Consider the following 22,861-nt stretch of genomic DNA (forward strand, 5'->3'; position numbering starts at 1 on the left):
GAAGTACAAAGCAGTGCTTTCTTTGAGAGGGAGGAATGGAGACAGCATGTTGGACAATTGATAGCAGAAATAAAACGATCATCTTGGAAAGCAGGAGAATCTACTGATGAGGGAAATGGAGCAGAACTTTCAGCTAGTGTTGAAGGCTCGTTTAAGATTCATGCCAGATGTAACCGGTCAGCATTGGTATGCGTTTTTCTTTAGCCATATTGAACCGTTTGGCTGCAGGTACAAGAATGGCAAAGAATAAGATTAACCAGGACTGGGGTTTTGTCAGAAGACTATAAAAGCAGGGGAGAGAGGCAAGGGAGTTAAAAGTATACTCAAAGAAGGGATAACAGTGGACGGTGGAATGTAAGCTGGGAAAGTACGGAACTGAAAACAAGGCACAATTAATGCTGAAAGGATGGTAAGGATCATTGGATTGGAAACATGTTGGAATTGAAGATCGGATTGGAAACATGTTGGAATTGAAGAATTGGCGGTTTGGGAATAGTAAAAGGGGTGATTGACAAGGTATAAAGCAGGACTCTGAAGGTGGAAAAAGTGAAACTGAGATTTGAAGTTGGTGTATTTATTGCCAAAAACGAAGTCTGGAGTCTGACTACAGGGATTGGTGTCTGTAGTGAAATGAGGGTAAGACTGATCGAGGTAATGAGACCAAAGAGCTAATGGTAGGATTTGAATGGATACTCTTTGTGAATATTTAAGTCAAGAATGTTGATGAGAATAGTCACAGGGAGCAAGGCAGTAATTCAGACACGGAGTAACCTCAGCGAAAAGGGGCAAGTGAGTGAAAAGGGAGTAGTTGATTGCAACAAGGATACCAGTGAATACCGCAGCCTGACAGCTGTGTTCCCTTCTCACCAGGGTGAAATATACACACATACTTCCATTTACAGATGAATTCCTTCATTACTGGAAGCAGAAGTGCACTTCAGATCTGTGCTACAAATCGTTCTAGCTACAAATTTCCTTGTCCCAGATAACTTTACCAGTTATTTTGGAAATGTAAAGATGTTGTTTGATTTCTAATTTTACATTTATGAGTGAGTTTTGCATAGTTGTTCCCGAAATGAAAAGGTAAATGTTACTTGAATAGATAGGTGAGGATATTAGATGGTGCGGGGTGGTTTTCCTCACCCAGATCTATTCTGCATACCGGATTTGCCAGGGACTCGAACCTCCCTGCCTGTTCTGCACCTGTGTTACATGATGCGGAAACACTCTTTGACGGTGAATTTTTATGAATATGGTGAAAAAATTTAAGTATGTTCAATTGGGAAGCATGATATAAAACAGCATAACTAAAGTTTCACTTATAATTTTGATAAATAGTTTTCAATCTAGTTTTGGAGCTTGATGCAATCCTAATAGGGATTTACCAATTTCATTATTAGATGAAGCTAACATTTTGGCTACAGACTTCAAGTTTTGCTTAACCAAATAATTGTCATAATTCATTCATTATAGTTTTAATACAAGTGGAGCTCTGTGTCTTCTTTTTCTCGGCACAATTATTTTGAGATTTATCCCATTTAGCGGCTGGCATAACTAGATCATATTTTTTGAAAGCAGTTCTTCTTTATCTTATGGTCTTCTTTTGAGAAATACTTGAAAAAACCATGGAATATTTACAGTGCTATAAAATGTGAGGCATGTATATGTGAATATTGATTTCATAATTGATAAAATTTGTAGAATACTGATGACTCCAAGCAGAAGATCATTGAGAAATACTTATAAGCATTAGGTGTTAAATTTACTTTTTAATTGAGTTATAGTCAGTTTACAATGTTGGAAGGTGTTCAGTTTACAGATATTATGGAATCAAAGATTCTGATTGTTGTTAAAATGAGAGAGAACTAGCCAAGTTAAGTAGTAGAGACCTGTCTAACCATCTTCGCATGTATCCTCTTCTTTGTTTAAGGTCATTTTTATTACTCTTTGTATAGGAGTCTTAACAGAATCATAGGTCCATCCCTTCCTGATAAACAACCTCTCAAGGATGTCTGGCATCTCGTACCCCTTGCTTAGAATGTAATCTTTAAAGGCAATTGTTCCATAAAGATCTTCAAGAATGTCCTGTTCAGGAAGCCTCCTTCCAAAACACCCGCCTTGAGTTCCAAGTAAGCCCTTGGGGTCCGTCAAAGGTTCATCATTGATTAGCTTTTTCCACAACTTGGGCTTCAGATACCATGCGCCATACCTCATCTTCACCCAGTTGGGTTTATAAGGATTCTCTGGTTTCTGGAGTTTCCTCTCCCAGTTTCGCTCCTCGATTGAGAATTTTCTCTCCTCCATTTCATTTAGCCCTATGCAGTGTTTGACCTCTGAAGGAACCTTGGTTACTTTCTTGATGCAGCCTGTACCATAGGTTGGTGGGCACTCACATTTAACCTCACACTTTTTCATGATGAACTCTTCATCAATGCCCAAGTCTCCAAAAGTAGCAACCCATTTGCAGAATTGACGAATTCCTTTGGGTATTTTTCTAGAAGTACGAGGATCAGTGAGTGAATCCTTTCTGCTTGACTTCCTGTCCTTACGATGCAAACTGGATCGATGTGACTCAGGAGCTTTCTCAGGAGGTTCCGAGTAGATGCTTGAGTTACTGTCCTCATGATGCAGACTGGCTGGATGTGACTCAGGAGGCTTCTCCAGAGGTTCCGGGTAGATGCTTGACTTCTTGTCTTCATGATGGAAACTGGATCGACGTGACTCTGGAGGCTTCTCGAGAGGTTCTAAGTGGATGCTTGACTTCTTGTCTTCATGATGGAAACTGGATCGACGTGACTCTGGAGGCTTCTCGAGAGGTTCTAAGTGGATGCTTGACTTCTTGTCCTCGTGATGGAAACTGGATCGACGTGACTCTGGAGGCTTCTCGAGAGGTTCTAAGTGGATGCTTGACTTCCTGCCCTCGTGATGGAAACTGGCTGGATGTGACTCAGGAGCCTTCTCGAGAGGTTCCTGGTAGATGCTTGACTTCCTGCGCTCGTGATGCAAACTGGCTGGATGTGACTCAGGAGCCTTCTCTAGAGGTTCCGGGTAGATGCTTGACTTCCTGCGCTCGTGATGCAAACTGGCTGGATGTGACTCAGGAGCCTTCTCGAGAGGTTCCGGGTAGATGCTTGACTTCCTGCGCTCGTGATGCAGACTGGCTGGATGTGACTCAGGAGCCTTCTCGAGAGGTTCCGGGTTGATGCTTGACTTCCTGCGCTCGTGATGCAGACTGGCTGGATGTGACTCAGGAGCCTTCTCGAGAGGTTCCGGGCAGATGCTTGACTTCCTGCCCTCGTGATGCAAACTGGCTGGATGTGACTCAGGAGCCTTCTCGAGAAGTTCCGGGTGGATGTTGGACTTGTCCTCCTGATGCAGACTGGCTGGATGTGACTCAGGAGCCTTCTCGAGAAGTTCCGGGTGGATGTTGGACTTGTCCTCCTGATGCAAACTGACTGGATGTGACTCAGGAGCCTTCTTGAAAAATTCCAGGTAGATGTGTGCTTTCTTGCGCTTGTGATGCAAACTGGCTGGCTTTGACTCAGGAGCCTGCTCGAGAGGTTCTGGATCGATGCTTGACTTCTTGCCCTCATGATGCAGACTGGCTGGATGTGAGTCAGCAATCTTCTCGAGAAATTCCAGGAAGCTGCTTGGCTTCCTGTCCTTATAATGCAAACTGGATGGATATGACTTGGGAGCCCTCTCGATAGGTTCCACGTAGACCTTGGCAGGACGTTTTTTACGAAGCTTTGTGGAGGGCTTTGTTCTCTTCCTGGGGCCTTCACAATAAGCCCATGTATCCTTCAGCTTCCTGTCAGGATCGAGCACTTCCAGTACCTTTAATAAGAGGTCTGCAGGTAGATCTTCCTCCAGATTTGGGTAGAGAGCCAAGGGATGTTCGGTCAGGTGGGCTTCGATGTCCTCCACAAATGCCTTCCGTGCTGGCTGGGCTGGCGAGAGCGTGGAAGACAGGTTTGCTGTCTTGGGCAGCTTTCTCTGACCCTTTTTGGGGCCCAGCTGGGGAACTCTGTGAGCAATCACAGGGACAAAGCCCTCCTCAGGGCCACCAGGGATCACATCTTCACAAGGTGGGCAGCCCTTCCGGAAGTCGGCCAGCCCCTCTTTCACAAATACCCACCGCCGGCCGTCCAGGGAGGTGGGGAACTTCAGGAGCGCCTTCTTGTGCTTTGCGAAACACTTGGAAGGTAACTTGTCTCTGTACCAGGGCTTGCAGTTCATGCCCAGGGGCATTGGTTCCAGCGGCCCTGGTCCTAGCAGCCACTTCTTGTCCGCCATGGTTCCGCTGGCCTCTCGGGGAACCACTAGCTTCCCAAGTTTGCTGTCCCCGCCTCTCCGGTTGCTAGGAGACGGGAAATCCAGGCGCAGGCAGGTTCTTCCCGGAAGCGGGTCACCGCAGGCGCCCCGCGAAGTCTGCGTTCTCCCGGGATGGGTGCTGAAGGCGCGTTCCTTTTTGTAGATACGTTCCGTCGCACGGACAGACTACCATTTATTTATCCATTCGCCTTTTGATGGGAATTTGAGTTGTTTACAGGTTGAAACTATTACCAGTAAAGCTGCCACAAACGCTTGTGTTCACGTCTTTGTGCATTTATATACTTTGATTTCTCTTGAGTAAACTTCATCTGTGAGTGGAATGGCGGGTGCAGCTCGTAGGTGTTTGTTTGACGTTTTAGGAAACCAGCAAACTTTTCCAAAGTGGTTGTACGAATTATTCCTTCTAGAAGTATATGAGAATTGCACTTCTTCTGCATACTCCCCAACACTTGGTAGGGTTAGTCGTTTTCATTTTGGCTACTCTAATATGTGTGTAGGGGTATCTCGTTGTGGTTTTAAGTTGCATTTCCCTAAGGGCTACTGAACAGATGTGGAACATTTGTTCATGTGCTTATTTGCCATTCACAACCCTCCTTTGGTGAAGAGTCTGTTCAAACTTTCTGCACATTTTTAGACGAGAGTTCTTTGTGCTTTCCGAACGTAAGTCCTTTATCAGATATATGATTTGTACATTTTTTTCTCCACCTATGGCTTGTCTCTTCATTGTCTTAACACTGCCTTCCAAAGGACAGTTTTTTCATTTGATGACGTCCAATATATCAAGTTGTTCCTTTGTGAATTCTCTTTTTGTGTTGTATCTAAGAAAACTTTGCCTATCCAAAGGTCGTGAAGACTTTTTTCATTCGACTCAAAGTTTAATAATCTTTTAAGTTTTACATTTAGATCTGTCATCTATTTCAATTTAATTTTTAGGTGATAAAAGATATGAATCAAAGTTTTTAGTTTATATTTTTCATTTTCTGCCTGTGGATATCCAGTAGTTCCAGAATTTTTTTTTTTTTTAAGAGGAGGTTTCCTCCACTGAATTACCTTCATAACTTTGTAGGTATAAGTTGTCCCTATGTCCATGGGTGCAATTCTAGACACATTTTTCTGTTCTGTTGACTCCTCTGTCTTTACAGCAATTCCACGTTGTGTTGATTACTTTGTATTTTACAGTAAATCTTGAAATTAGGCTGTATTAGTCCTCCACTTTCTTTATTCTTTTACAAAGTTGTTTTGACTCTTGTAGGTCCTTTGAATCTTCACAGGAGTTTTAGAATCGGTTTGTCAATGTGTACCAAGGAACCTGAGGGATTCTGATTTTGGTTCTGTGGAATCTATAAGTCAATTTTGAGCTAATCGACATCTTAACAGTATTGAGTTTCCTGACCCATGACAAAGGTTCATCTCACCATTTATGTGTTATTTCATTTATCTGAGCATTATTTTGTAGCTGTCACTGTGTAGATCTTTCACATCTCTTTTTCTTTATATTTTCCCTAAATATTTCATGTTTTTGATACTATTGTGAATAGTATTGTATTTTTTAATGGCCATGTTCATTGTTAGTATAGAGAAATAGAGTAGATTTTTGTACGTCGACCTTGTGTAACGCAACTTTTGGATACTCATTCATTCTAGTGCCCTTTTTATAGAGTCTGTCAAGTTTTCTATGTTGATAGTCATGTCATGTGTCACAAAGACAGTTTCACTTCTTCCCTTCCGGTCAGAATAACTTTTTGCCCTGGCCTCATTGCACTGATTGGAACCTGCTTATGTTGACTCTAAATGATGAAAGTGGAAATTTGTGTCTTGTTTCTGATATTAGGAGAAAGTCATTAAGTATGACGCTAGCTTTAGATTTTTTTGACATATCCTTTTTCAGTTGTAAGTTCCTTTTTATTCCTGGTGTTCTGCGGCTTTCTGACAACGCTGTGAGTCAGATCCTTGGATTGTGCCTAGTGCTTTGTCTGCATTCGCTGAGATATTCATATAGTTTTTACTCTTTAGTTTGTTGAAATAACAAATTACATAAGTTGATTTCCAAGCAGTAAAGGTACTTTGCGGGGAAGGTATAGCTCAGTGGTCGAGTACATGCCTAGTATGCATGAGGTCCTGGATTCAATGCCCAGTACCTCCGTTAAAACAAACAGACAAACAAACAAACCCAATTACCTCCCCCTGCCGAAAAAAACTCCCTAAGTCAAAAAAACCCACAAACTAAATGAAGAAAAATTTAAAAAAAGAAGTACTTTGAATTCCTGGCATAAACCTCGTTTGGTCATGATACATATGTATGGTGAGATTAAGTTTGCTAAAATATTACCAACATTTATCTTTGCACCTGTGTTCAAGGAGGGTATCTGGTGTCTCTTTTCTTTTAATGCCCTTGCTTAGCTTTATCATCACGGTAATGCTGGCTTCACAGAGTGATTTGGGAAGTATCCCATCCTCTTCATGATCTGGAAAGGTTAGTGTAGAATTGGTAATTTTTCTTCCTTAAATATTTTGTAGAAGTCACCAGTGAAGCCATCCAGGCCTGAAATTTATCATGTGGAAATTTTCTTTAACTGCACATTTACATTCTTCAAAGATATAGGAACATTCTGGTCATCTATTTTTTTCTTCAATGAGTTTGTTTGGATTGTGTGCTTTAAGTAATATGTCTGTTTTCTCTATGCTGTCAAAATTACTGCCATAAAGTGTTTATACTATTTCCTTGTTATCCTTTAAATATTTGTGAAATCTGTAGTAGTATCACCTTTTACATTTTTGGTTTTTGTAATTTATATCTTAGTCCTTTTCTTCTTTTTTTTCCCCTCGTCACACTGGCTAAACAATAATACATTTTACTGATCTCCTTAAAGAAACAGTTTTCAGTTTCGTTAACTTTTCCCCAATGTTTTTCTGTTTTCTGCTTGATTGATTTCTCCTCCCAACTTTGGTCTACTGTTGTGTTAATGTTCTGTTCACAGCAGCGTAGGCTTTTCCCAGAATGTACCTCAAAACTCTTCCAGCCTCTACTCATTACCCAATTCCAAAGCCACTTCCACATTTGTAGGCATTTGTTACAGCAGCACCCTGCTCCTCAGTACCAGTTCCTGGCTTTGTCTTTTAGGCTCCTATAACAGAACACCATAGATTAGGTGGCTTATACACAATAGAAATTTATTTCTCACAGTTCTGGAGTCTGGAAAGCCCAAGTTCAAGGTGCAAGTAGAAGGTGAGGGTAAGCATCTTGGTTCATAGACAGTCATCTTTTTGCTGTGTCCCCACATGGCAGAAGAGGGGAAGGATCTCTCTAGGGCCTCTCTTAAAAGGGTGCTGATCCTTTACATGAGCGTTCTACCCTCATGACCTAATCACCTCCCATAGCCCTCACCTCCAGATAACATCATGTTGGGGATTAGGTTTCAACATAAGAATTTTGGGAAAACAGAACCATTCAGTCTACAGCACGTTCTCACGTGTTCTCATTAGCTTTTGTATATTTACAACATCCGCACTACTTTTTGAATTACTTTTACTTCAATACTACATCACTCAAATGATTTTAACATATAAAATATATTTTTCAACAAATATATTTTATATATGTATAGATGTATACATTTATATATGTGTGTATGTTTACCTATGGAATTATCGATTTTATTATGCTGTATTCCTTTGTATAGATCAGTATTTCCATCTGGGATTATTTTCTTCAGAGAGAAGAAAAATATACTGTAGCACGTGTCTGCTGGTGATGAATTTTTTCCTCTCTGATATGCCTAAAACTTTTCTTATTTTGCCTTGGTTTTTTAGAGATGTTTTCTCTGTGTATAGAATTCTGGGGTGATAGGTTTTTTTTTTTTTTCTTTCAGTACTTAAAACAGATGGCTCCATTGTTTTCTCACGTTTGTTGTTCTGCATGAGAAGTTTAATGTCACCCTGATTTTTGTTTGTACAAACTGTGTCTTTTTTTTTTTTTTTCCCCTCTGGCTGCTTTTCAGATGTTCTCTTCATCATTGTTTATGGGCAAAATGATTATAATGTGCCATTGTGTCATTTTCTTATGTTTCCTGTGCTTGGGGTTTGTTGAACATCTTGAATATCGGTGTTTATAGTTTCCATCAAATTTGAGGTAAAAATTGCCATAATTTCTTCAGATATTCTGCTTTCTCTCTCCTCTTTTTTTGTAGATTCCAATTATTTATATCTATGTGTATAGATACATGTAAATATATCCTGCTTGTCATTTTGTACCGCTCAGTGATACTATGCTCATTTAATGTTTTCCCCTCCATATTATATTTCAGATACTTTCTCTTGCTTAATCTTCAAGTAGAGTGATCTTTTCTTCTACAGTGTCTAATCTATTGTGACTGTCTTACAATATGTTTTTTTCACTTCACAACTTTGAAGTTTTCATCTCTGAAAGTTTGGTTTAGTTTGACCTTCTGTCTCTACTTAAGTTTTTGAACATTTGGAAGATAGATATAAGAACCGTTGTAATGTTCTTTCCTGCTAAATCTAACATCTGTGTGAATTCTGAGTTGGTTATGATTGATTCATGTCTTAATTATGGAAAGCATGTTACTGCCTCTTGTACCCCAGTAATTTATCATTAGGTGCCAGAAGTTGTGAATTTTACTTAGGTGGGTGCTGGATAGTTTTACATTTTTATAAATGTTTTTAAGCTTTGTTCCTGGATGCTCTTAAGTGGCTTGGAAATGATCTGATCTTTTCCCATGCTTTTTAAGGTTTGATAGGCAGAAACAGAACAGTGCTCCAGTCTATAGCAAATGATTCCCCACCACTGAGGTAAGACTCTTCCATGTATACTATCCAATGCCTGTGAATTTTGAGGCTTTCCAGTCTGATTGGCTAGAACAGCCACTATTCAGGCCTGGTATGAGTGCCAGGCACTGTTATTTACAGTCTTTTCAGGTGGTTCCTTTCCTGGCCTCGGGTGACTTCCTCACAAGAGTAAGCTGCCCAATAATCAGCTGAACTTTTGGGATGGAGAGGGTCTATGAAAGTTTCTGCATAAAACTCTCCCCTCCAGCCTTGAGAACTCTACCTACCTTGTTCCCCAGTCTCTTAGCTTCATCTCTGAAATTTGGAGTGACCATTGGTTTCTGCCTGACGTTCCCTTCCCTGAACCGCGGCCTAGAAGTTCAATAAGTAATCTGGGGCAATCACAGGGCTTACCGCATTTGCTTCCCATCTCTCAGGGATCATTCTCTCCTGCCTGACGTCCAGTGTCTTACAAAGTATTGGCTTGTATTTTCCCCACTCCCTTTTTTTTTTTAAATTGTTTCAGAGGGTCAATCTGGTTCCTTTTTCTGTATCTTGGCCAGAAAAGGAAATATAACTTAATTTTTCTTGCTTTATCTCCATGAATTTGTGAAGCTGCCCTCTCACAAGTCACCAGAGAATTCTTCACCATCAAATACCATATCACATTCTATCACTGATCTCCGTCATCCAGAATTGTGGATCATACCTACCTTATTGAAACTTAGATTCTTCCTTAAATTTCGTACCATTCTATTGTTAAAATTTTTGTCCTACTGTTCATAATATACATCCATTTTTAAATCCACAAAATGAAGACCTCACCATACCACATTAGGTGTTTTCACGAATCTTATCCAGCATAGCTTTTCTTTTGTTATCACCCAAAGTTCTCCAATACACAAATTACAGATTAGAGATCATTCCTCAAATCATGGCCTGACCATATAGGTCTTTGTTTAAATCCATTTGGGCATTTATTCTTTTATTCACGATCCAACTGTGAAGTTCCCGTTTTGTGCCCCACAGTGTGCTGGATCCTCAAACTATTACAATTAAAGATCCAATTCCTGTATTTTCCCAGTAATGATGTTCCCCTTATGTCTTTCCCAGATGAAGTCAGCTTTTGCATATTAATTATTTCAGAAGTTTTATTCGCACTTTGTCTTTGAGGTAAACGTTTTCTGAGCAAGTATTGAGTGATGCAGCTTAAGATTGCAAATGAATGAAATGGAGGAATCTCCATAGTGTTTTACAGAGTGGCTATCCTAATTTACATTCCCGCCAACAATGCACAGAGGTTCTGTTCTCTCCACATCTTAGACCATAGTTGTTATCTTTTGTCTTTTTGATACTAGCTATTCTAAATCATCGTGGTTTTGATTTGCATTTCCCTGATGATTAGTGAAGTTGATCACCTTTCATTCATTTTGGCTATTTCTGTGTATTCTTTGTGGACATTTTGGTCTTTTGCCTATTTTTTGAGGGTTTTTTGGAGGTGTTGAGTTGTATGACTTATATATTTTGGGTATTAAGCCTTATGAGATCAATGGTTTGAAAATATTTTCTCCAGTTCCGTGGGTTGCCTTCTCACTCTGTTGATTGTTCCCTTCGCTTTGCGGAAGCTTTTTCATTTGATGCGGTTTCACTTCTCTACCTTTGCTTTTGTAGCCTGTGCTTTTGCTGACATATCCAAAAAGTAATTGAAAACAACTGCCCAGGCCAACATCAAGAAGCTTTTTCCCTATGTTTTTTTCTAGTAGTTTTGCAGTTTCAGGTATAATGCTGAAGTCTTAATACATTTTGGTCTTTTATATGGTTTGGGATAATTTGATTCTTCAGCATGTAGATATCCAGTTTTCCCAGCACCGTTTATTGAGGAGAGTATCTTTTCCCCGTTGAATGTTCTTGGCACCCTTGTCAAAGATCAATTGCCCATAGATGTATGGATTTATTTCTGGATTTCCTATTTTGTTCCTCTGGTCTATATGTGTGTTTTTATACCAATATCATACTATTTTGAGTACGGTAGCCTTGCAATGTATTTTGAAATCAGGAATTGTGATTCTTATTTCTCAGGATTCTTTTGGCTATTTGGGGTCTGAAATTTGTTAAGACTTGTTTTATGAGCTCGTAGGTGATCTATCCTGGAGAAGGCTGTATGTGCACTTGAGAAGAACATGTGTTCTACTCTTGGATGATAATTACTGTGTGTGTCTGTTCTATCAGTTTGGTCTATAGTGTTCTCGACTCAGCTGTTCCCTTCTTGATTTTCTGTCTGGATGTTCTATCCAGTATCATGAGTGGGATATTGTTGTCTCCTACTGTTACTGTACTGTTGTCAATATCTGTCTTTAGATCTGTCGATATTTTTCCATCTTTATGTATTATTGACAAATAAAAATTGTATGTATTGAAGGCATACACCATGAAGATCTGTCAGTATATGCTTCATGTGCATAGGTGCTCTGAAGTTGGTTGTGTATATATTTATAAATGTTATATCATCGTGTTGAATTGACCCTTTTATCGTTATGCAGTGTCCTTCTTTGTCTCCAGAGACAGTTTTAGGCTTAAAGTCTGTTTTATCTGATACAAGTATAGTTACCCTTGCCAGGCTGGAGAGGATGAGTCAAGCTGGACCAGGCTAACTTGATAGCATCCCTCTAGGGGCCCACCCTGTGGCCCCACCTTTTAAAACTGTGATGCTGCTCTTCCAGGATGAAGGACAGGAACTAGGTGCTCTGCTTGCTCCTGCTACACTCCACCTAGCACCAGCACGACATGAAAAAAAAGCTGGTGCATAGAATTGACTACCTTTTTTCCTCAATAGCAACATGAACGTATATCCAATAAATACATATCCGTATCAGCCAACTCCTGTGGCAGCAATAAGTTGACATGAACAAAAGTTAATACATGAGTTTCATGTTAAGGAAGCTTTGGAAGCTGACACGCTTTTCTGGTTTTTTTTTCTGGTTTTGTTTTTAATAGTTTACTGATTTGTTGACCTGCACCTATCAACCCTTGCACCTTGTGTATGCCACAGAATCTAACAGCAGGAAGGACATGCAATGGCAAAAGAAAACTTTAGAAGAAGGAAAAAGGACGTGATCAGAGGAGATAATGAGTATGGATTTATCACAGTGTTTTTAGGTAGCTATCAGTAGATCAGTACAAAATTCAGTTCCGGATCTGGTACTTGGGCATTGTCCTATGTAGGCCTTGCTTACTTAAATATCAGAGCTTCCAGCACTCCAAACAAGCTCGGGAGCGAAAAGATTCCTGGGAACAGCTTGTATATAATGAGAAGGAGTGCTTTTCGTCCTCCCTTTTTAAGCATATACATCTTAAAAATAATAGACAATCTAGAGCTGTTTCCTTAAACTTTGGGGGCCTTTTCTCGTGTGTAAAATGAAGTGGTTGAAGCAGGTTATCTGTCTTTGTGGACCAAGAGAATTAAAATCAGGAGGATTTTTTTTTCATAAGTATCTGAAAAATCTGTGTATGAGAAGAATATTAAAGTATCATCTTAATGATCTCTAAGCAGAAGCAATGAGCTTTATCCTTTTATTGAGAACAAAATGAAGTTGCTCTACCTTGGAGATAAGCAGACTTTTTAGGAGCTTGGATCAATGCATTTAGAAAATAATTTACTCCTCTGTATTAAAGAGTTGTTAGTTTCCAGCAAAGGGTGCAGCTGCCTCCCCAAATAGAAGCTTTTGGCCCCATTATCCCCCAGGATTCGTGCTCTAAGGAAAGAGTTGTTTGCTCTCCTTTTAAACAATCACCTTAATGTTTCTTTCCAATTTTTTTGTTTTTCAATCCACTCAGTAATTGAATGAGGCACTCATTTATATGCAGTTCAGTTGTTGTTACCATCTTGCCTCCATGAGTTTTAAATGTTGAAATAAATTAATGAAGCAGCACTTTTTTATTGACCTATAGTTGATTTACAGTGTTGTGTTAGTTTCAGGTGTATAGCAAAGTGATTCATACACACACACACACACACACACACATATATATATATATGTATATACTCTTCCAGTATAGGTTATTACAAGCTATTGAATATAGCTCCCTGTGCTATACAATAGATCCTCGCTGTTTATTTATTTCATATATAGTAGTTTGTATATGTCAATCCCAAACCCCTAATTTATCCCTCCCCCCTCTTTCCCCTTTGGTAACCATAAGTTTGTTTTCTATGTCTATGAGTCTATTTCTGGTTTGTAAATAAGTTCATTTGTATCGTTTTTTAGATTCCACATATAATTGATATCATATGATATTTGTCTTTGTCTAACTTACTTCGCTTAGTATAATAATCTCCAGGTCCATGCATGTTGCTGCAAATGGCATTATTGTATTGTTTTTTATGGCTGAGTAGTATTCCATTGTAGAAATATACCACAACTTCTTTATCCAGTCATCTGTCGACGGGCATTTAGCTTGCTTCCCTGTCTTAGCTATTGTAAACAGTGATGCTGTGAACAGTGGGGTGCACGTATCTTTTGGAATTAGAGTCCTCTCCAAATATATGCCCAGGAGTGGGATGAAGCAGTTAGGGAAAAGGTTACATTGAGTGGTCCCTCCCTCTAAGGACATATATAGTATATTATGGACTGGCTGTAGTTGTTTTTCCCCTAGTCAATACCAAGAATGGCATGGGTTGGTGAACACCCTGATAGGCTGACAGCAAAAGCATTATACAGGCCTTAATATATGTTTTAATATTTATCACCTGTTGCTTACCTGTCACTGTTCCGTCCCAGCATCTCTGTGATTCTTTCACTTAGCCATGTAAATAGACTAATCACATTCAATGGAAAATGTGAGCAAGAAGCACTTTGAATTGTCACCAGTAGGATGGTAGCCTATGTATTACTGTTACGAAACTATCTTTAAAAGCAAAAAAAAAAAAAAAAATCTAATTATTGTGAAAAAGCTAATAAGTGATTCTATTTCTAAATCCACTCCCAGGTTCCTGACCCCCCTCACCCCCCAACCTGGCAGCCCTGCCCAGATCTTGATTTCTTTAGAGGGTGAGGAAAGGTGGGGGCTAGAGGGAATCCTAACAGGTCCTGAGGAAGAAAAGCAATGAGTGCTCTTTCTAGTTTTGCCATTGGTGTGCAGAGTGTGTGCATGTACACACATGGAAAAGTGCCAGGAGTCTTCACGTAGAGTCAGTCTTTGTCTAATTGTCTTCTAAAGGAACCCGTGTGGCTACATCCACAGGTTCACTTTTTTATTTTCTGAAAGAAGAAAATGAATGCAATAGTATAATTGAGAGCTTACACTTTAGGTGTGAAAAGAATCAGTACTGATGGTGGTATTTGATTTGTTGGATGTGTTTGAAAACCTTTGGTTTTATTTCTGAGAACAGAGTTTAAATAAGAAGGCCGGTAATTTCATTTCATGATTATGGGATTTTTGCGTGAGTTTGGACATCTACATTAAGAGTCTCAGAACATTTTAAAAAGTAGGTTCATTGGCTCAGTCACAATGGGGAACGAATTAGTGACAATTCTAGTTGTCAACCTTCGCCTGCAAAAGATGTTGACGTAAAGAGAGCAGAAATTGTAGAAGAGGAAAAAGGCTTAAGAAAGTACGCAATGACTGCAGAGGAGACAAAGATGTAGAAAGCTGGGGTAGCGTGTGATGTCGGGATAATGCACATCATTGGACTTTTACTTTTGTGTTATGTTTGTTATGTCACGTGTTCCTTGGTTAAGAAAATCTTTGCACGTGATAACTTCTGACTCGGTGTGCCTTCTTTAGACAGTCGCCAGCAGGCAAGTCTTTAAAGGAGCAGTTGCACAAGTTAGTTACACTCGAGGACTTTCATCTCTTCGGTTTAGCCCAAGGCTCTTAATCTCGGAACCTCAGTGTAGCTGAGACCAGTGCATCGAAGGAGTATGTTACCTCAAGGTGAAAAAGCAAAGTGCCGTTCATCCGTTGCTGTCGGCTGCCGCTGCCCACCTTCTAGCTCTTAATGCCTCTGACCTATGGCCAGAGCTCCTTATCTGGTCAACTTCCCTTTAATCCCTTTCTCACTCCTCCAGTAAATCCTCCATACTGACTCTAGTTGTACATCTTTGCAGAACCAAGATCCGTCATGGCATTCTTCCTTCGTTGGATTTCTGCACCGGGTGGTGGTGGGGGAACCAACTTGTCAGCTGGGCATTTAAAACCTTCCACAGTCTTCTCTTGACCTGCCTTTTCAACTTTGTCTTCCTTACCCGCTGTGTTCTGTACAACACCATGCTGTTGTGGCTGCTGGTTCTGAATGCATCCCGCTCTCACCCACTTTCCGGGCCAAGCTCAAGCTTGCTTCTCAGCCTCGCCGCTAACCCCCATCCCTCGTCTGCCATGTCTGGCAGTGGAGTCCTACCCGTCCTCCATGACCTTGTTCAAATAATTCTGTACAGAAACCTCCTAGATCTCTGCAGTTGGAAGTAATCTACCTTTTTTGCTTGTATTCCCAGAACACTTTGCACGTTTTTCAGAAAACTCCTTAACAGCTGGCCTTTTCATCAGTTACTACCACTGCCTCCCTCTCCTTAGATGGTGAGCGCCGTCGGGGCAAGGTCTGTGCCCCAGTCGCCATCATGTCCCCTACGGTACCTAGCACGGTGGGAATATGTGATGGGGATTCAGGAAACATTTGGTGACAACCTAAGATAAGATTACAGCAGTACTATCATGCAAGTAAAATCCAGGAGGTAATATTGAACGTTTTGTTCTTTTTAATAGTAACTTTATGTCTGGCATTCTTTGTTAGACTGTTTGGCAGTAGAGACCATGGTAGATAAACCATTTCTATCCCCTTTATTTAAGATAATCATTATATGTATTTATGCTAAATCTTTATTAGAGGGGACAAAGTCAATAGGGGAAACAATTAAGAGTGGCATTTTAAACAATTTGGTGTCATCCGGGTGTAATAAAAATTCGCAGTTTGTGATTATTAAGAGTCAGTTCACCTACCGTTGTTTGATGAATTTTTTTTAGCTCATTGGTCAAGGGTTCCTCCTTGTTTATTTTTAGCAACAAGGAAGGACTTTATTGGGTGGATACCCCTTGGAGGTTGGGAACGTCCCCACTATGTGCCTCTGTCGCTGCAGACTGATACGAAGACTTGAGGTGCTTTTGTTTTACAACTTAAATCTGTGATGTCCAAACCCTGACATTGTTTTTCTGCACTAAGTGAAGTAAGACTTGCCCTGAAACTCAAGATGTGACCCTAGCAGTGAAGCGGGAGCCTTTAGAAGAGGCAAAACCCCATTCTCATTCTGCTGCCTGTGCATCACGTTCATTAGATGTTCCCAAGTCTAAAAGGAGGGTAAGTGTAAGCTGATCCGCTGTGAAACATGAAGTTAATTCGAGTTGTTAGGAGATGTAACATGACAACGGGGGACTCTGGGCTCTTAGTACCTACTCAGTACCTTTCATATGTCTTCTTGTTGGGCAACCAGTCCCGATGCAGCCTCAGTCTGAGTTTCCTCTTGCTCCTTTTCATTCCTCCAGTGGTTATACGGATCGTTAATGTTACGGTCAGAGAAGTTCTAGATCAGTTACTTGTACCACTGAGTTAAACTAGCTGGAGATCGTGATCCTGTTGCTTTGCCTTGTAAGTGATGGGTGACTGGGCCTGGGGCTGGTGGTTTTCAGTCTTCACAGTCTCAGGACGTCTTTATTCCGTGTTCCTTCCTTAGGTCTTCGTATGAGTCTCAAATGGTGGTGAGGAGATGGCCAAGAGGAAGGGAAGCTGAAGGGGGTCAGGAGTGGGCGTTCCAAGCAGTAAGGAGCATAAACAGGGGTGTCAGGGAGGAGCAGCAGCGCATGATTGGGAAACCGCAAGCCATGTGTGACTTCTGTAACAGGGCAAGAAGCGGGAGGAGATGAGACCAGGCAGGTGGGGAAGGACACGGTGCCATGCTGCGGCTCCTCACCTGGTACAGGGAGCCACTCCTGGGTGCCAGCCAGCAGTCATGCTGTTGGATTTACACTTCGATGCGTCACTCGGGCAGCTGTGTTGGGAGTGAGCGTGAAAAGCACGATCCAGGAAGAAGGAAGTCAAACTGGGCATGAGTGTGGAAGCCCAGGAAAGAGATGGTAAGGGCCTAAAGGAAGGTTGTAGAAATGGGGAGGATGGGCTGAATCTGAGTGCTGTTTTAGGGGAGGGGCTGAGCTGTTTGGCTGCTTCCGTGGGTCTGGGGAGGGAAGGCACCAGTCCCAGTTCCGGCCCGTGCGTGGCGAGACGGTGGTTGTTGGCAGCGGGGACCGACGATGCGGGAGGAGTAGGGGCAGGTTGGTTCTTTCGCTCAGCCGTGTTGATAGAGGGCCCTCCTCAAGGGTCGAGTAGCTGGAAGGTGGTGAATGGGCTACAGGAGACGGTGAGTTTGAGGCGCCGGTGACTCAGCCACGTACACGTGTCTGACAGTGAGAAGGGGAGCTGTGGAGCTTGCGGGACAGGTGTGGGCCAGAGAGGACAGAGCTGTGAGGCACCAGCTCACCAATGAAGTTGAAACTGAGAGTGAATTTATCTCCCCAAGGAGCGCGTGGCAGATGGAGGGCACTGGGCCTGGGAGAACTCTGGAAGATGTGAACGTTAAAGTGTTTATTTAGTTACTTTGATCCTTTAATCCACACAGAGTATGAGATATCTGAAGGATTCGGAAGGCATATGGAGAACCGTGAGCCTCTCTCCAGCCCTGTCCCCTGGCTGTGGTGCTCCCAGCTCTGGAGCCCAGCCACCACCTTTTCTGGCTTCTCATGTACCCTTTCAAGGATATTCTCCACGTATGCAGATATTTACACATATGTTTGTGGGTTTGGGGATTATTTCACACAGTGCCGTCTGGTGTCCACTCTGGTTGGGTTGCGGTCCTGGTGACATACCCACATGCAAACGTCTAAGAGTGAGAAATAAGAAGCAGATCTTGGAGGCTTACAAGAGAGGTGTGGGCCCGAGGTATTAGATTTGTAAGTCATCAGCTCACAGGTGGTAGTTGGAACAGTGAGAGTGAATTATCTGCCCAGGGAGTGTTTATTCCCTTCTGGAAATGCAGCGGAGAGGGGAAGTGAGGAGCGAGCAATAGAAAGAAAAACAGGGAGAGAAAGGGTGTATAACCTCGAGGGAAGCGATGAGGGGGCAGGGCATTATTGCTTTCAGGAAAATAAGTTGTTAGAGGGAAAAAGAGAACACAAGTTGTGTTCTGTTCCAAACAGGTAAGGGGCTGGGGGATAAAGCATTGTGATAAAAAAAAAAAGAGAGCATAATGTTTTTGGCAAATACGGAGGGACACCTCAAAGGCACATTCCCTGCGTGCTCAGTTTTCTTAAGACTGACATTCAGGGAAGCCTCAGGAAGCCATGAAAATCAGAGGCATCTCAGCAGTACCCATTAAGAATACATGCTTTTGGTTTCTTCTGAAAACACTCTAGCATCATTTTCCTCACGTTGAACGAACCAGCTTCATCATGCCAGAAGCAGCACACGCCAGAAGCAGCAGAAGCAGGTTGTTGGCTGTGGCTTGCTGGCCTCTAGTGGCCAGGAAGGAAGCTCCCAGCTCCTGGCTCTGCTGGCTTCACTGTGACTTCAGTGGGGAGATGGGGGATGGGGACGGGGTTGATTGCTGAGTGTCTTAGTTTCCAACCATGTGAAGGGCTTCTTGGAAATATTAGAGATGATCTGTTTCTTTACCCAAATCACCATTTACCTGGATAAGAAACTTTCTTTGGGTCGAAAACAAATTGTGGAGGCAGCATTTAGGCCCAAGCTGAAGTCCATTGTTTGTAACATGTGAATAATGTTCTCAAGACAGTGCTTTCTGGTTTCTGTGATGAAAGGTGCAAAAAGCGATGGCAGGGAAGATACATTTGGAGCAATCTCTCAGGAGCCTGTGAGGAGGAAAATCAAGTGGAAGCAACATAAGCCAGAGAAGTTTGTAAACTCTAGGGAAGTGTATACAGATTTTTAGGGGGAAAAAAAATCAGTGGTCGTGTGACCTCTGTAATAGGTTCTTGGACAACATTTGCCCTAGACTGTGTGGAAATAACAGTATATCCTGCATGCGTGTGGCTGAAATTACCGGTCAGTAGGTAAAGTGCTCACTTGATCTTTTCCTGTGCAGGACTCACACTTATTAAAGGTTTAATAAATGTAGCTATTGTGATTATTTTTACCCTTGGTCTTAGCCAACAGGCTGAGAAGGGGCAGGATTATTTTTAGCTAGTATCATTGTCTAGGAGATACAGTCCCATGCTCAGGTGTGTGACAAGATGGACTTCAAAGCCCTTGCAAGCGTGAAATTCTGCATCCCATGGCTCCCTGAGCTGCTTTATTGCCTGCAAATTCACGAGCAGAGGTGGACAGCAGAAGAGACCAGAGACACATCCCTGCACCACACACTGGAGGGAAACTCCAATCTTTCCTTCTCAGAGACAGGCGCTGCGGTCCCTCCCAGTCCCACAGGGATGCTCTTGGAGAATGGCACAGAGGCTGCCTGTGACAGCAGCCTCCCTCCCAGTGCCGTGGGCCAAGAGTGCTTGCCAAGTGGAGGAAAGATTAGCATCAAACTGAAGTCAATCAAATAGTAAGACTTTGCAGGATGACTGGGAAAACTAAAAGGGACTTAAGTAAATAAGTGATAGTAAAACCCAACAAGGATGGTGTAGATGTCAATCAGTATCTAAAATGTCCACTTTTCAGGAAAAACTGAGATTTGCAAAGAGCTAAAACATTTTGACAAACACAAAGGAAATAAAACAGTAAACAGAAACTCCCTGAAAGGGCTTAGAAGACTTAGAAGACAAATGTGTCAAAGCAGCTTTTACAAACACATGTTAGACAATTAAGGAAATCATATTTAAAGGTTAAAATGAAAGTATGAATACAATAATCCGTCACATAGAGGTTAAAAATGAAAGTGTAGATAATGTGAAAAGGAACAAAACTGAGATTTTTGGGATACAGGAGTATAATACTTGAAATAAAAAAAATTCACAAGTGTTCTCAGCAGATTTGAGCAATGAAAGAACCAGGAAGCTGAAGGTGAATCAGCAGAGATTATGTCACCTTAGGCAAGGAGAAAGGAAAACTAGACCAAAAAATGAACATGAACTCAGAGACCAGTAGAACACCAAGCACACACACGTATACATGATTGGAGTCCCAGAAGACGAAGAGAGACACAAGGGCTGAAAAAGTATTTGAAGAAAGAATGGATGAGATTTCCCCAAATCTGATGATAAACATTACTCATCCAAGTTGATCAACCAAATCCAATTAGGAAACATGCAGAGATCCACCCCTAGATACATGAGAGTTTAATTTCTGAAACACAGACAGCAAGAAAACATTGAAAACAGCAAGAAAAATGACTCGAGACATAGAAGGGAACCACAACAGGCTCGAAGCTGTCTTCTCCACAGAGACAAGGGAGGCCAGACTGCAGTGGGATACTCATATTGCAGAATGGAAAACAAAAATGAAAAATGTGTCAGCAAGAATACTTGAGGGAACAAAAGTGAGTGGAAGTAGCTACACTAACTTCAGGAAAATGATATATTTTAACACAAAAAGTATTACTAGATGCAAGAAGAAACATTTTACAACAAGGTAAGATCTAAATCATCAGGAAGAGATAATGTTATAAATGAATACGCACCTAACAAAAGTGTCAAATGCACGAAACAAAAACTGTCATAGTTGAAAAATGAAATAGATAAGTCACAAATAATGGTTAGAGTCTTCTAGTCCCACTTTCCCTGGTGGATAGGATAAGTAGGAAGAAAAGCAACAAAGAAGGGGAAGACTTCACGAAAACTGTGAACCGACCAGACCTACCAAAACTCTGTCGAGAAGAGTGCACCCATCAACAGCTCCTTCTTCCCAAGCGCTCATGAAATATTCTCCAAGATACAGTATATCCTAGGACAAGACTCAAAAAATTTAAAAGCATTGAAATCATGCAAAGAATGCTTTTGACCTAAATGGATCAAAATTACTAATCAGTATGGGAAGATGATTGGGGAAATTCAAAAATATGTGGAAATTAAACGCCATGCTTGTAAATAACCAGGGGGTTACAGAAGAGATCACGGGGGAAATTCCAACATACTAGAAATTATGGAATACAGCAGATACGGTGGATAGAAAAAAAAATACGTAGGTGTAAATGCTTACGTTAAAGAAAGATGATGACAAATAATGTCACATTCCAATTTTAAAAACAATAAAAAGTTGAGAGCCAACTAAACCCTAAGGAAGCAGAAGTAAGGAAATAAAGATTAAAGCGGAAATAAAAGCAATAAAGGACAGAAAAAAATGAACAAAACTCAAGGAGGTTCTTTAAAAACTCAAACAACAACCTCTTCCCAGATTGATCAAGAAGGAATAAAAGGAGACAAAATAATAAAATTAGGAGTTCACAGAAGTAAAAAGAATTATGAGGGAATTCTATGCACCAGAGCTAGACTTGCCGCCTGGCTGAAATGGAGAAAGTCCTAGGAAGACACAAATTAGAGGAAATGATTCAAGAAGAACTAGAATATGTGAACAGGCCTATAGTAAGTAAAATCATTAAACCAGGAATTTTGAAACTTCCCACAACCAAAAGCCCAGGCCCAAATGATTTCACTGGTGAACTCTACCAAATATTTAAAGAAGAATCAATACCCGTTCTTTGCAAACTCTTCAGAAAAATAAAAGAGGGACTGTTTTTCAACACATTGTACCAGGTCAGTGTTAGCATAGCAGATGCAGAAAATGGCATCGCAACAATACTACAGACCAATAGCCCTTACGAATATAGATACAAAGACCTGGATTTGGGCTGTCGGCGCTAGTTTGACAGCTCATGCTCTAGAACAAACCATCTGGTGGTAAAATAGAACCAATAAAAGCCTTTGTGTGCGTGTGTGTGTATGTATGTGATCAGTAATTGTTAATTGGATAATTGTTGCTGACGTTAGAGTGAATTTTTAGTGTGACTGGTCCAGTACTTGCGTGATGTTCTGACTGAGTGAGTTGTGTAAATTGAGGCATCGGTATCAGTTTTCCATCTCCCCGGGTGATTCCACAGTGCAGCCATGTTTGAGGAACAGGGTGTGAAGGCAAGCCTTTCAGACTTCATTGTGCCTGTTCATCACCGGGAATCTTTGTTAAAATGCAGACTCTGATTCAGTAGGTCTGGAGTGGGGCTTCAGATTTTGCATTTCTAACAAGTGCCCAAGTGTGACTGATGCTTCTGATCCATAGACTACACTTGGAGTTGCGAGGAGCTCGCGCTCGCTTTCATGGTCTGAAATATCTGGGTCCTGCCCCAAGGGACTCTGATGCACTTGGGTTTGGATTTGGCCTGCACGTCAAGATGTTTTAAAGCTCCAGAGGTGACCCTAGCAGCAGAAAAGCCTAAGAAACTTTGTGCTGAAGTGCACATGGTATTTTATACATTTAAATTTTTATATTATCAGTAGCTCTATTATGGTGTCCGTTTTGCTTATTTCTCGCCGCATCCCATACTTCCTCAGGACAAACATCCATACATACAGTGGGAATCAAAGTGAGCCCTTTATCCTCTTGCTTTTGTCCATCTCTGAAGAAAGAGAAGTATTTCAAGGTGGAAAGTTGTCCCAGTAAATCTCAGTTCCAGGCAACAGAGAAATCTTCCTTCCTGAGTCCTGGCTGCACATGACAACGAAAGAAGCTACAGAGGACTTTTTGTTTCCT

The 22,861-nt window shown here is 41.3% G+C and overlaps 1 protein-coding gene across 1 annotated transcript; it reads right to left on the bottom strand.

Annotated features, from left to right (window-relative positions):
- Positions 1-1,893: 1,893 nt before the first annotated feature.
- Positions 1,894-4,296, bottom strand: LOC105106237 (protein FAM47A-like). The gene has a single exon (XM_064483193.1). It carries the CDS (start codon positions 4,294-4,296, stop codon positions 1,894-1,896), a length of 2,403 nt encoding a protein of 800 aa, XP_064339263.1.
- Between the last annotated feature and the right edge of the window lie 18,565 nt (positions 4,297-22,861).

Source organism: Camelus dromedarius, chromosome X (assembly GCF_036321535.1).
Source record: "Camelus dromedarius isolate mCamDro1 chromosome X, mCamDro1.pat, whole genome shotgun sequence".
Classification (NCBI taxonomy): Eukaryota; Metazoa; Chordata; class Mammalia; order Artiodactyla; family Camelidae; genus Camelus; species Camelus dromedarius.

Coding starts and splice junctions, on each gene's coding strand:
- LOC105106237 (XM_064483193.1), bottom strand. CDS start 4,296: ATGGCGGACAAGAAGTGGCTGCTAGGACCAGGGCCGCTGGAACCAATG.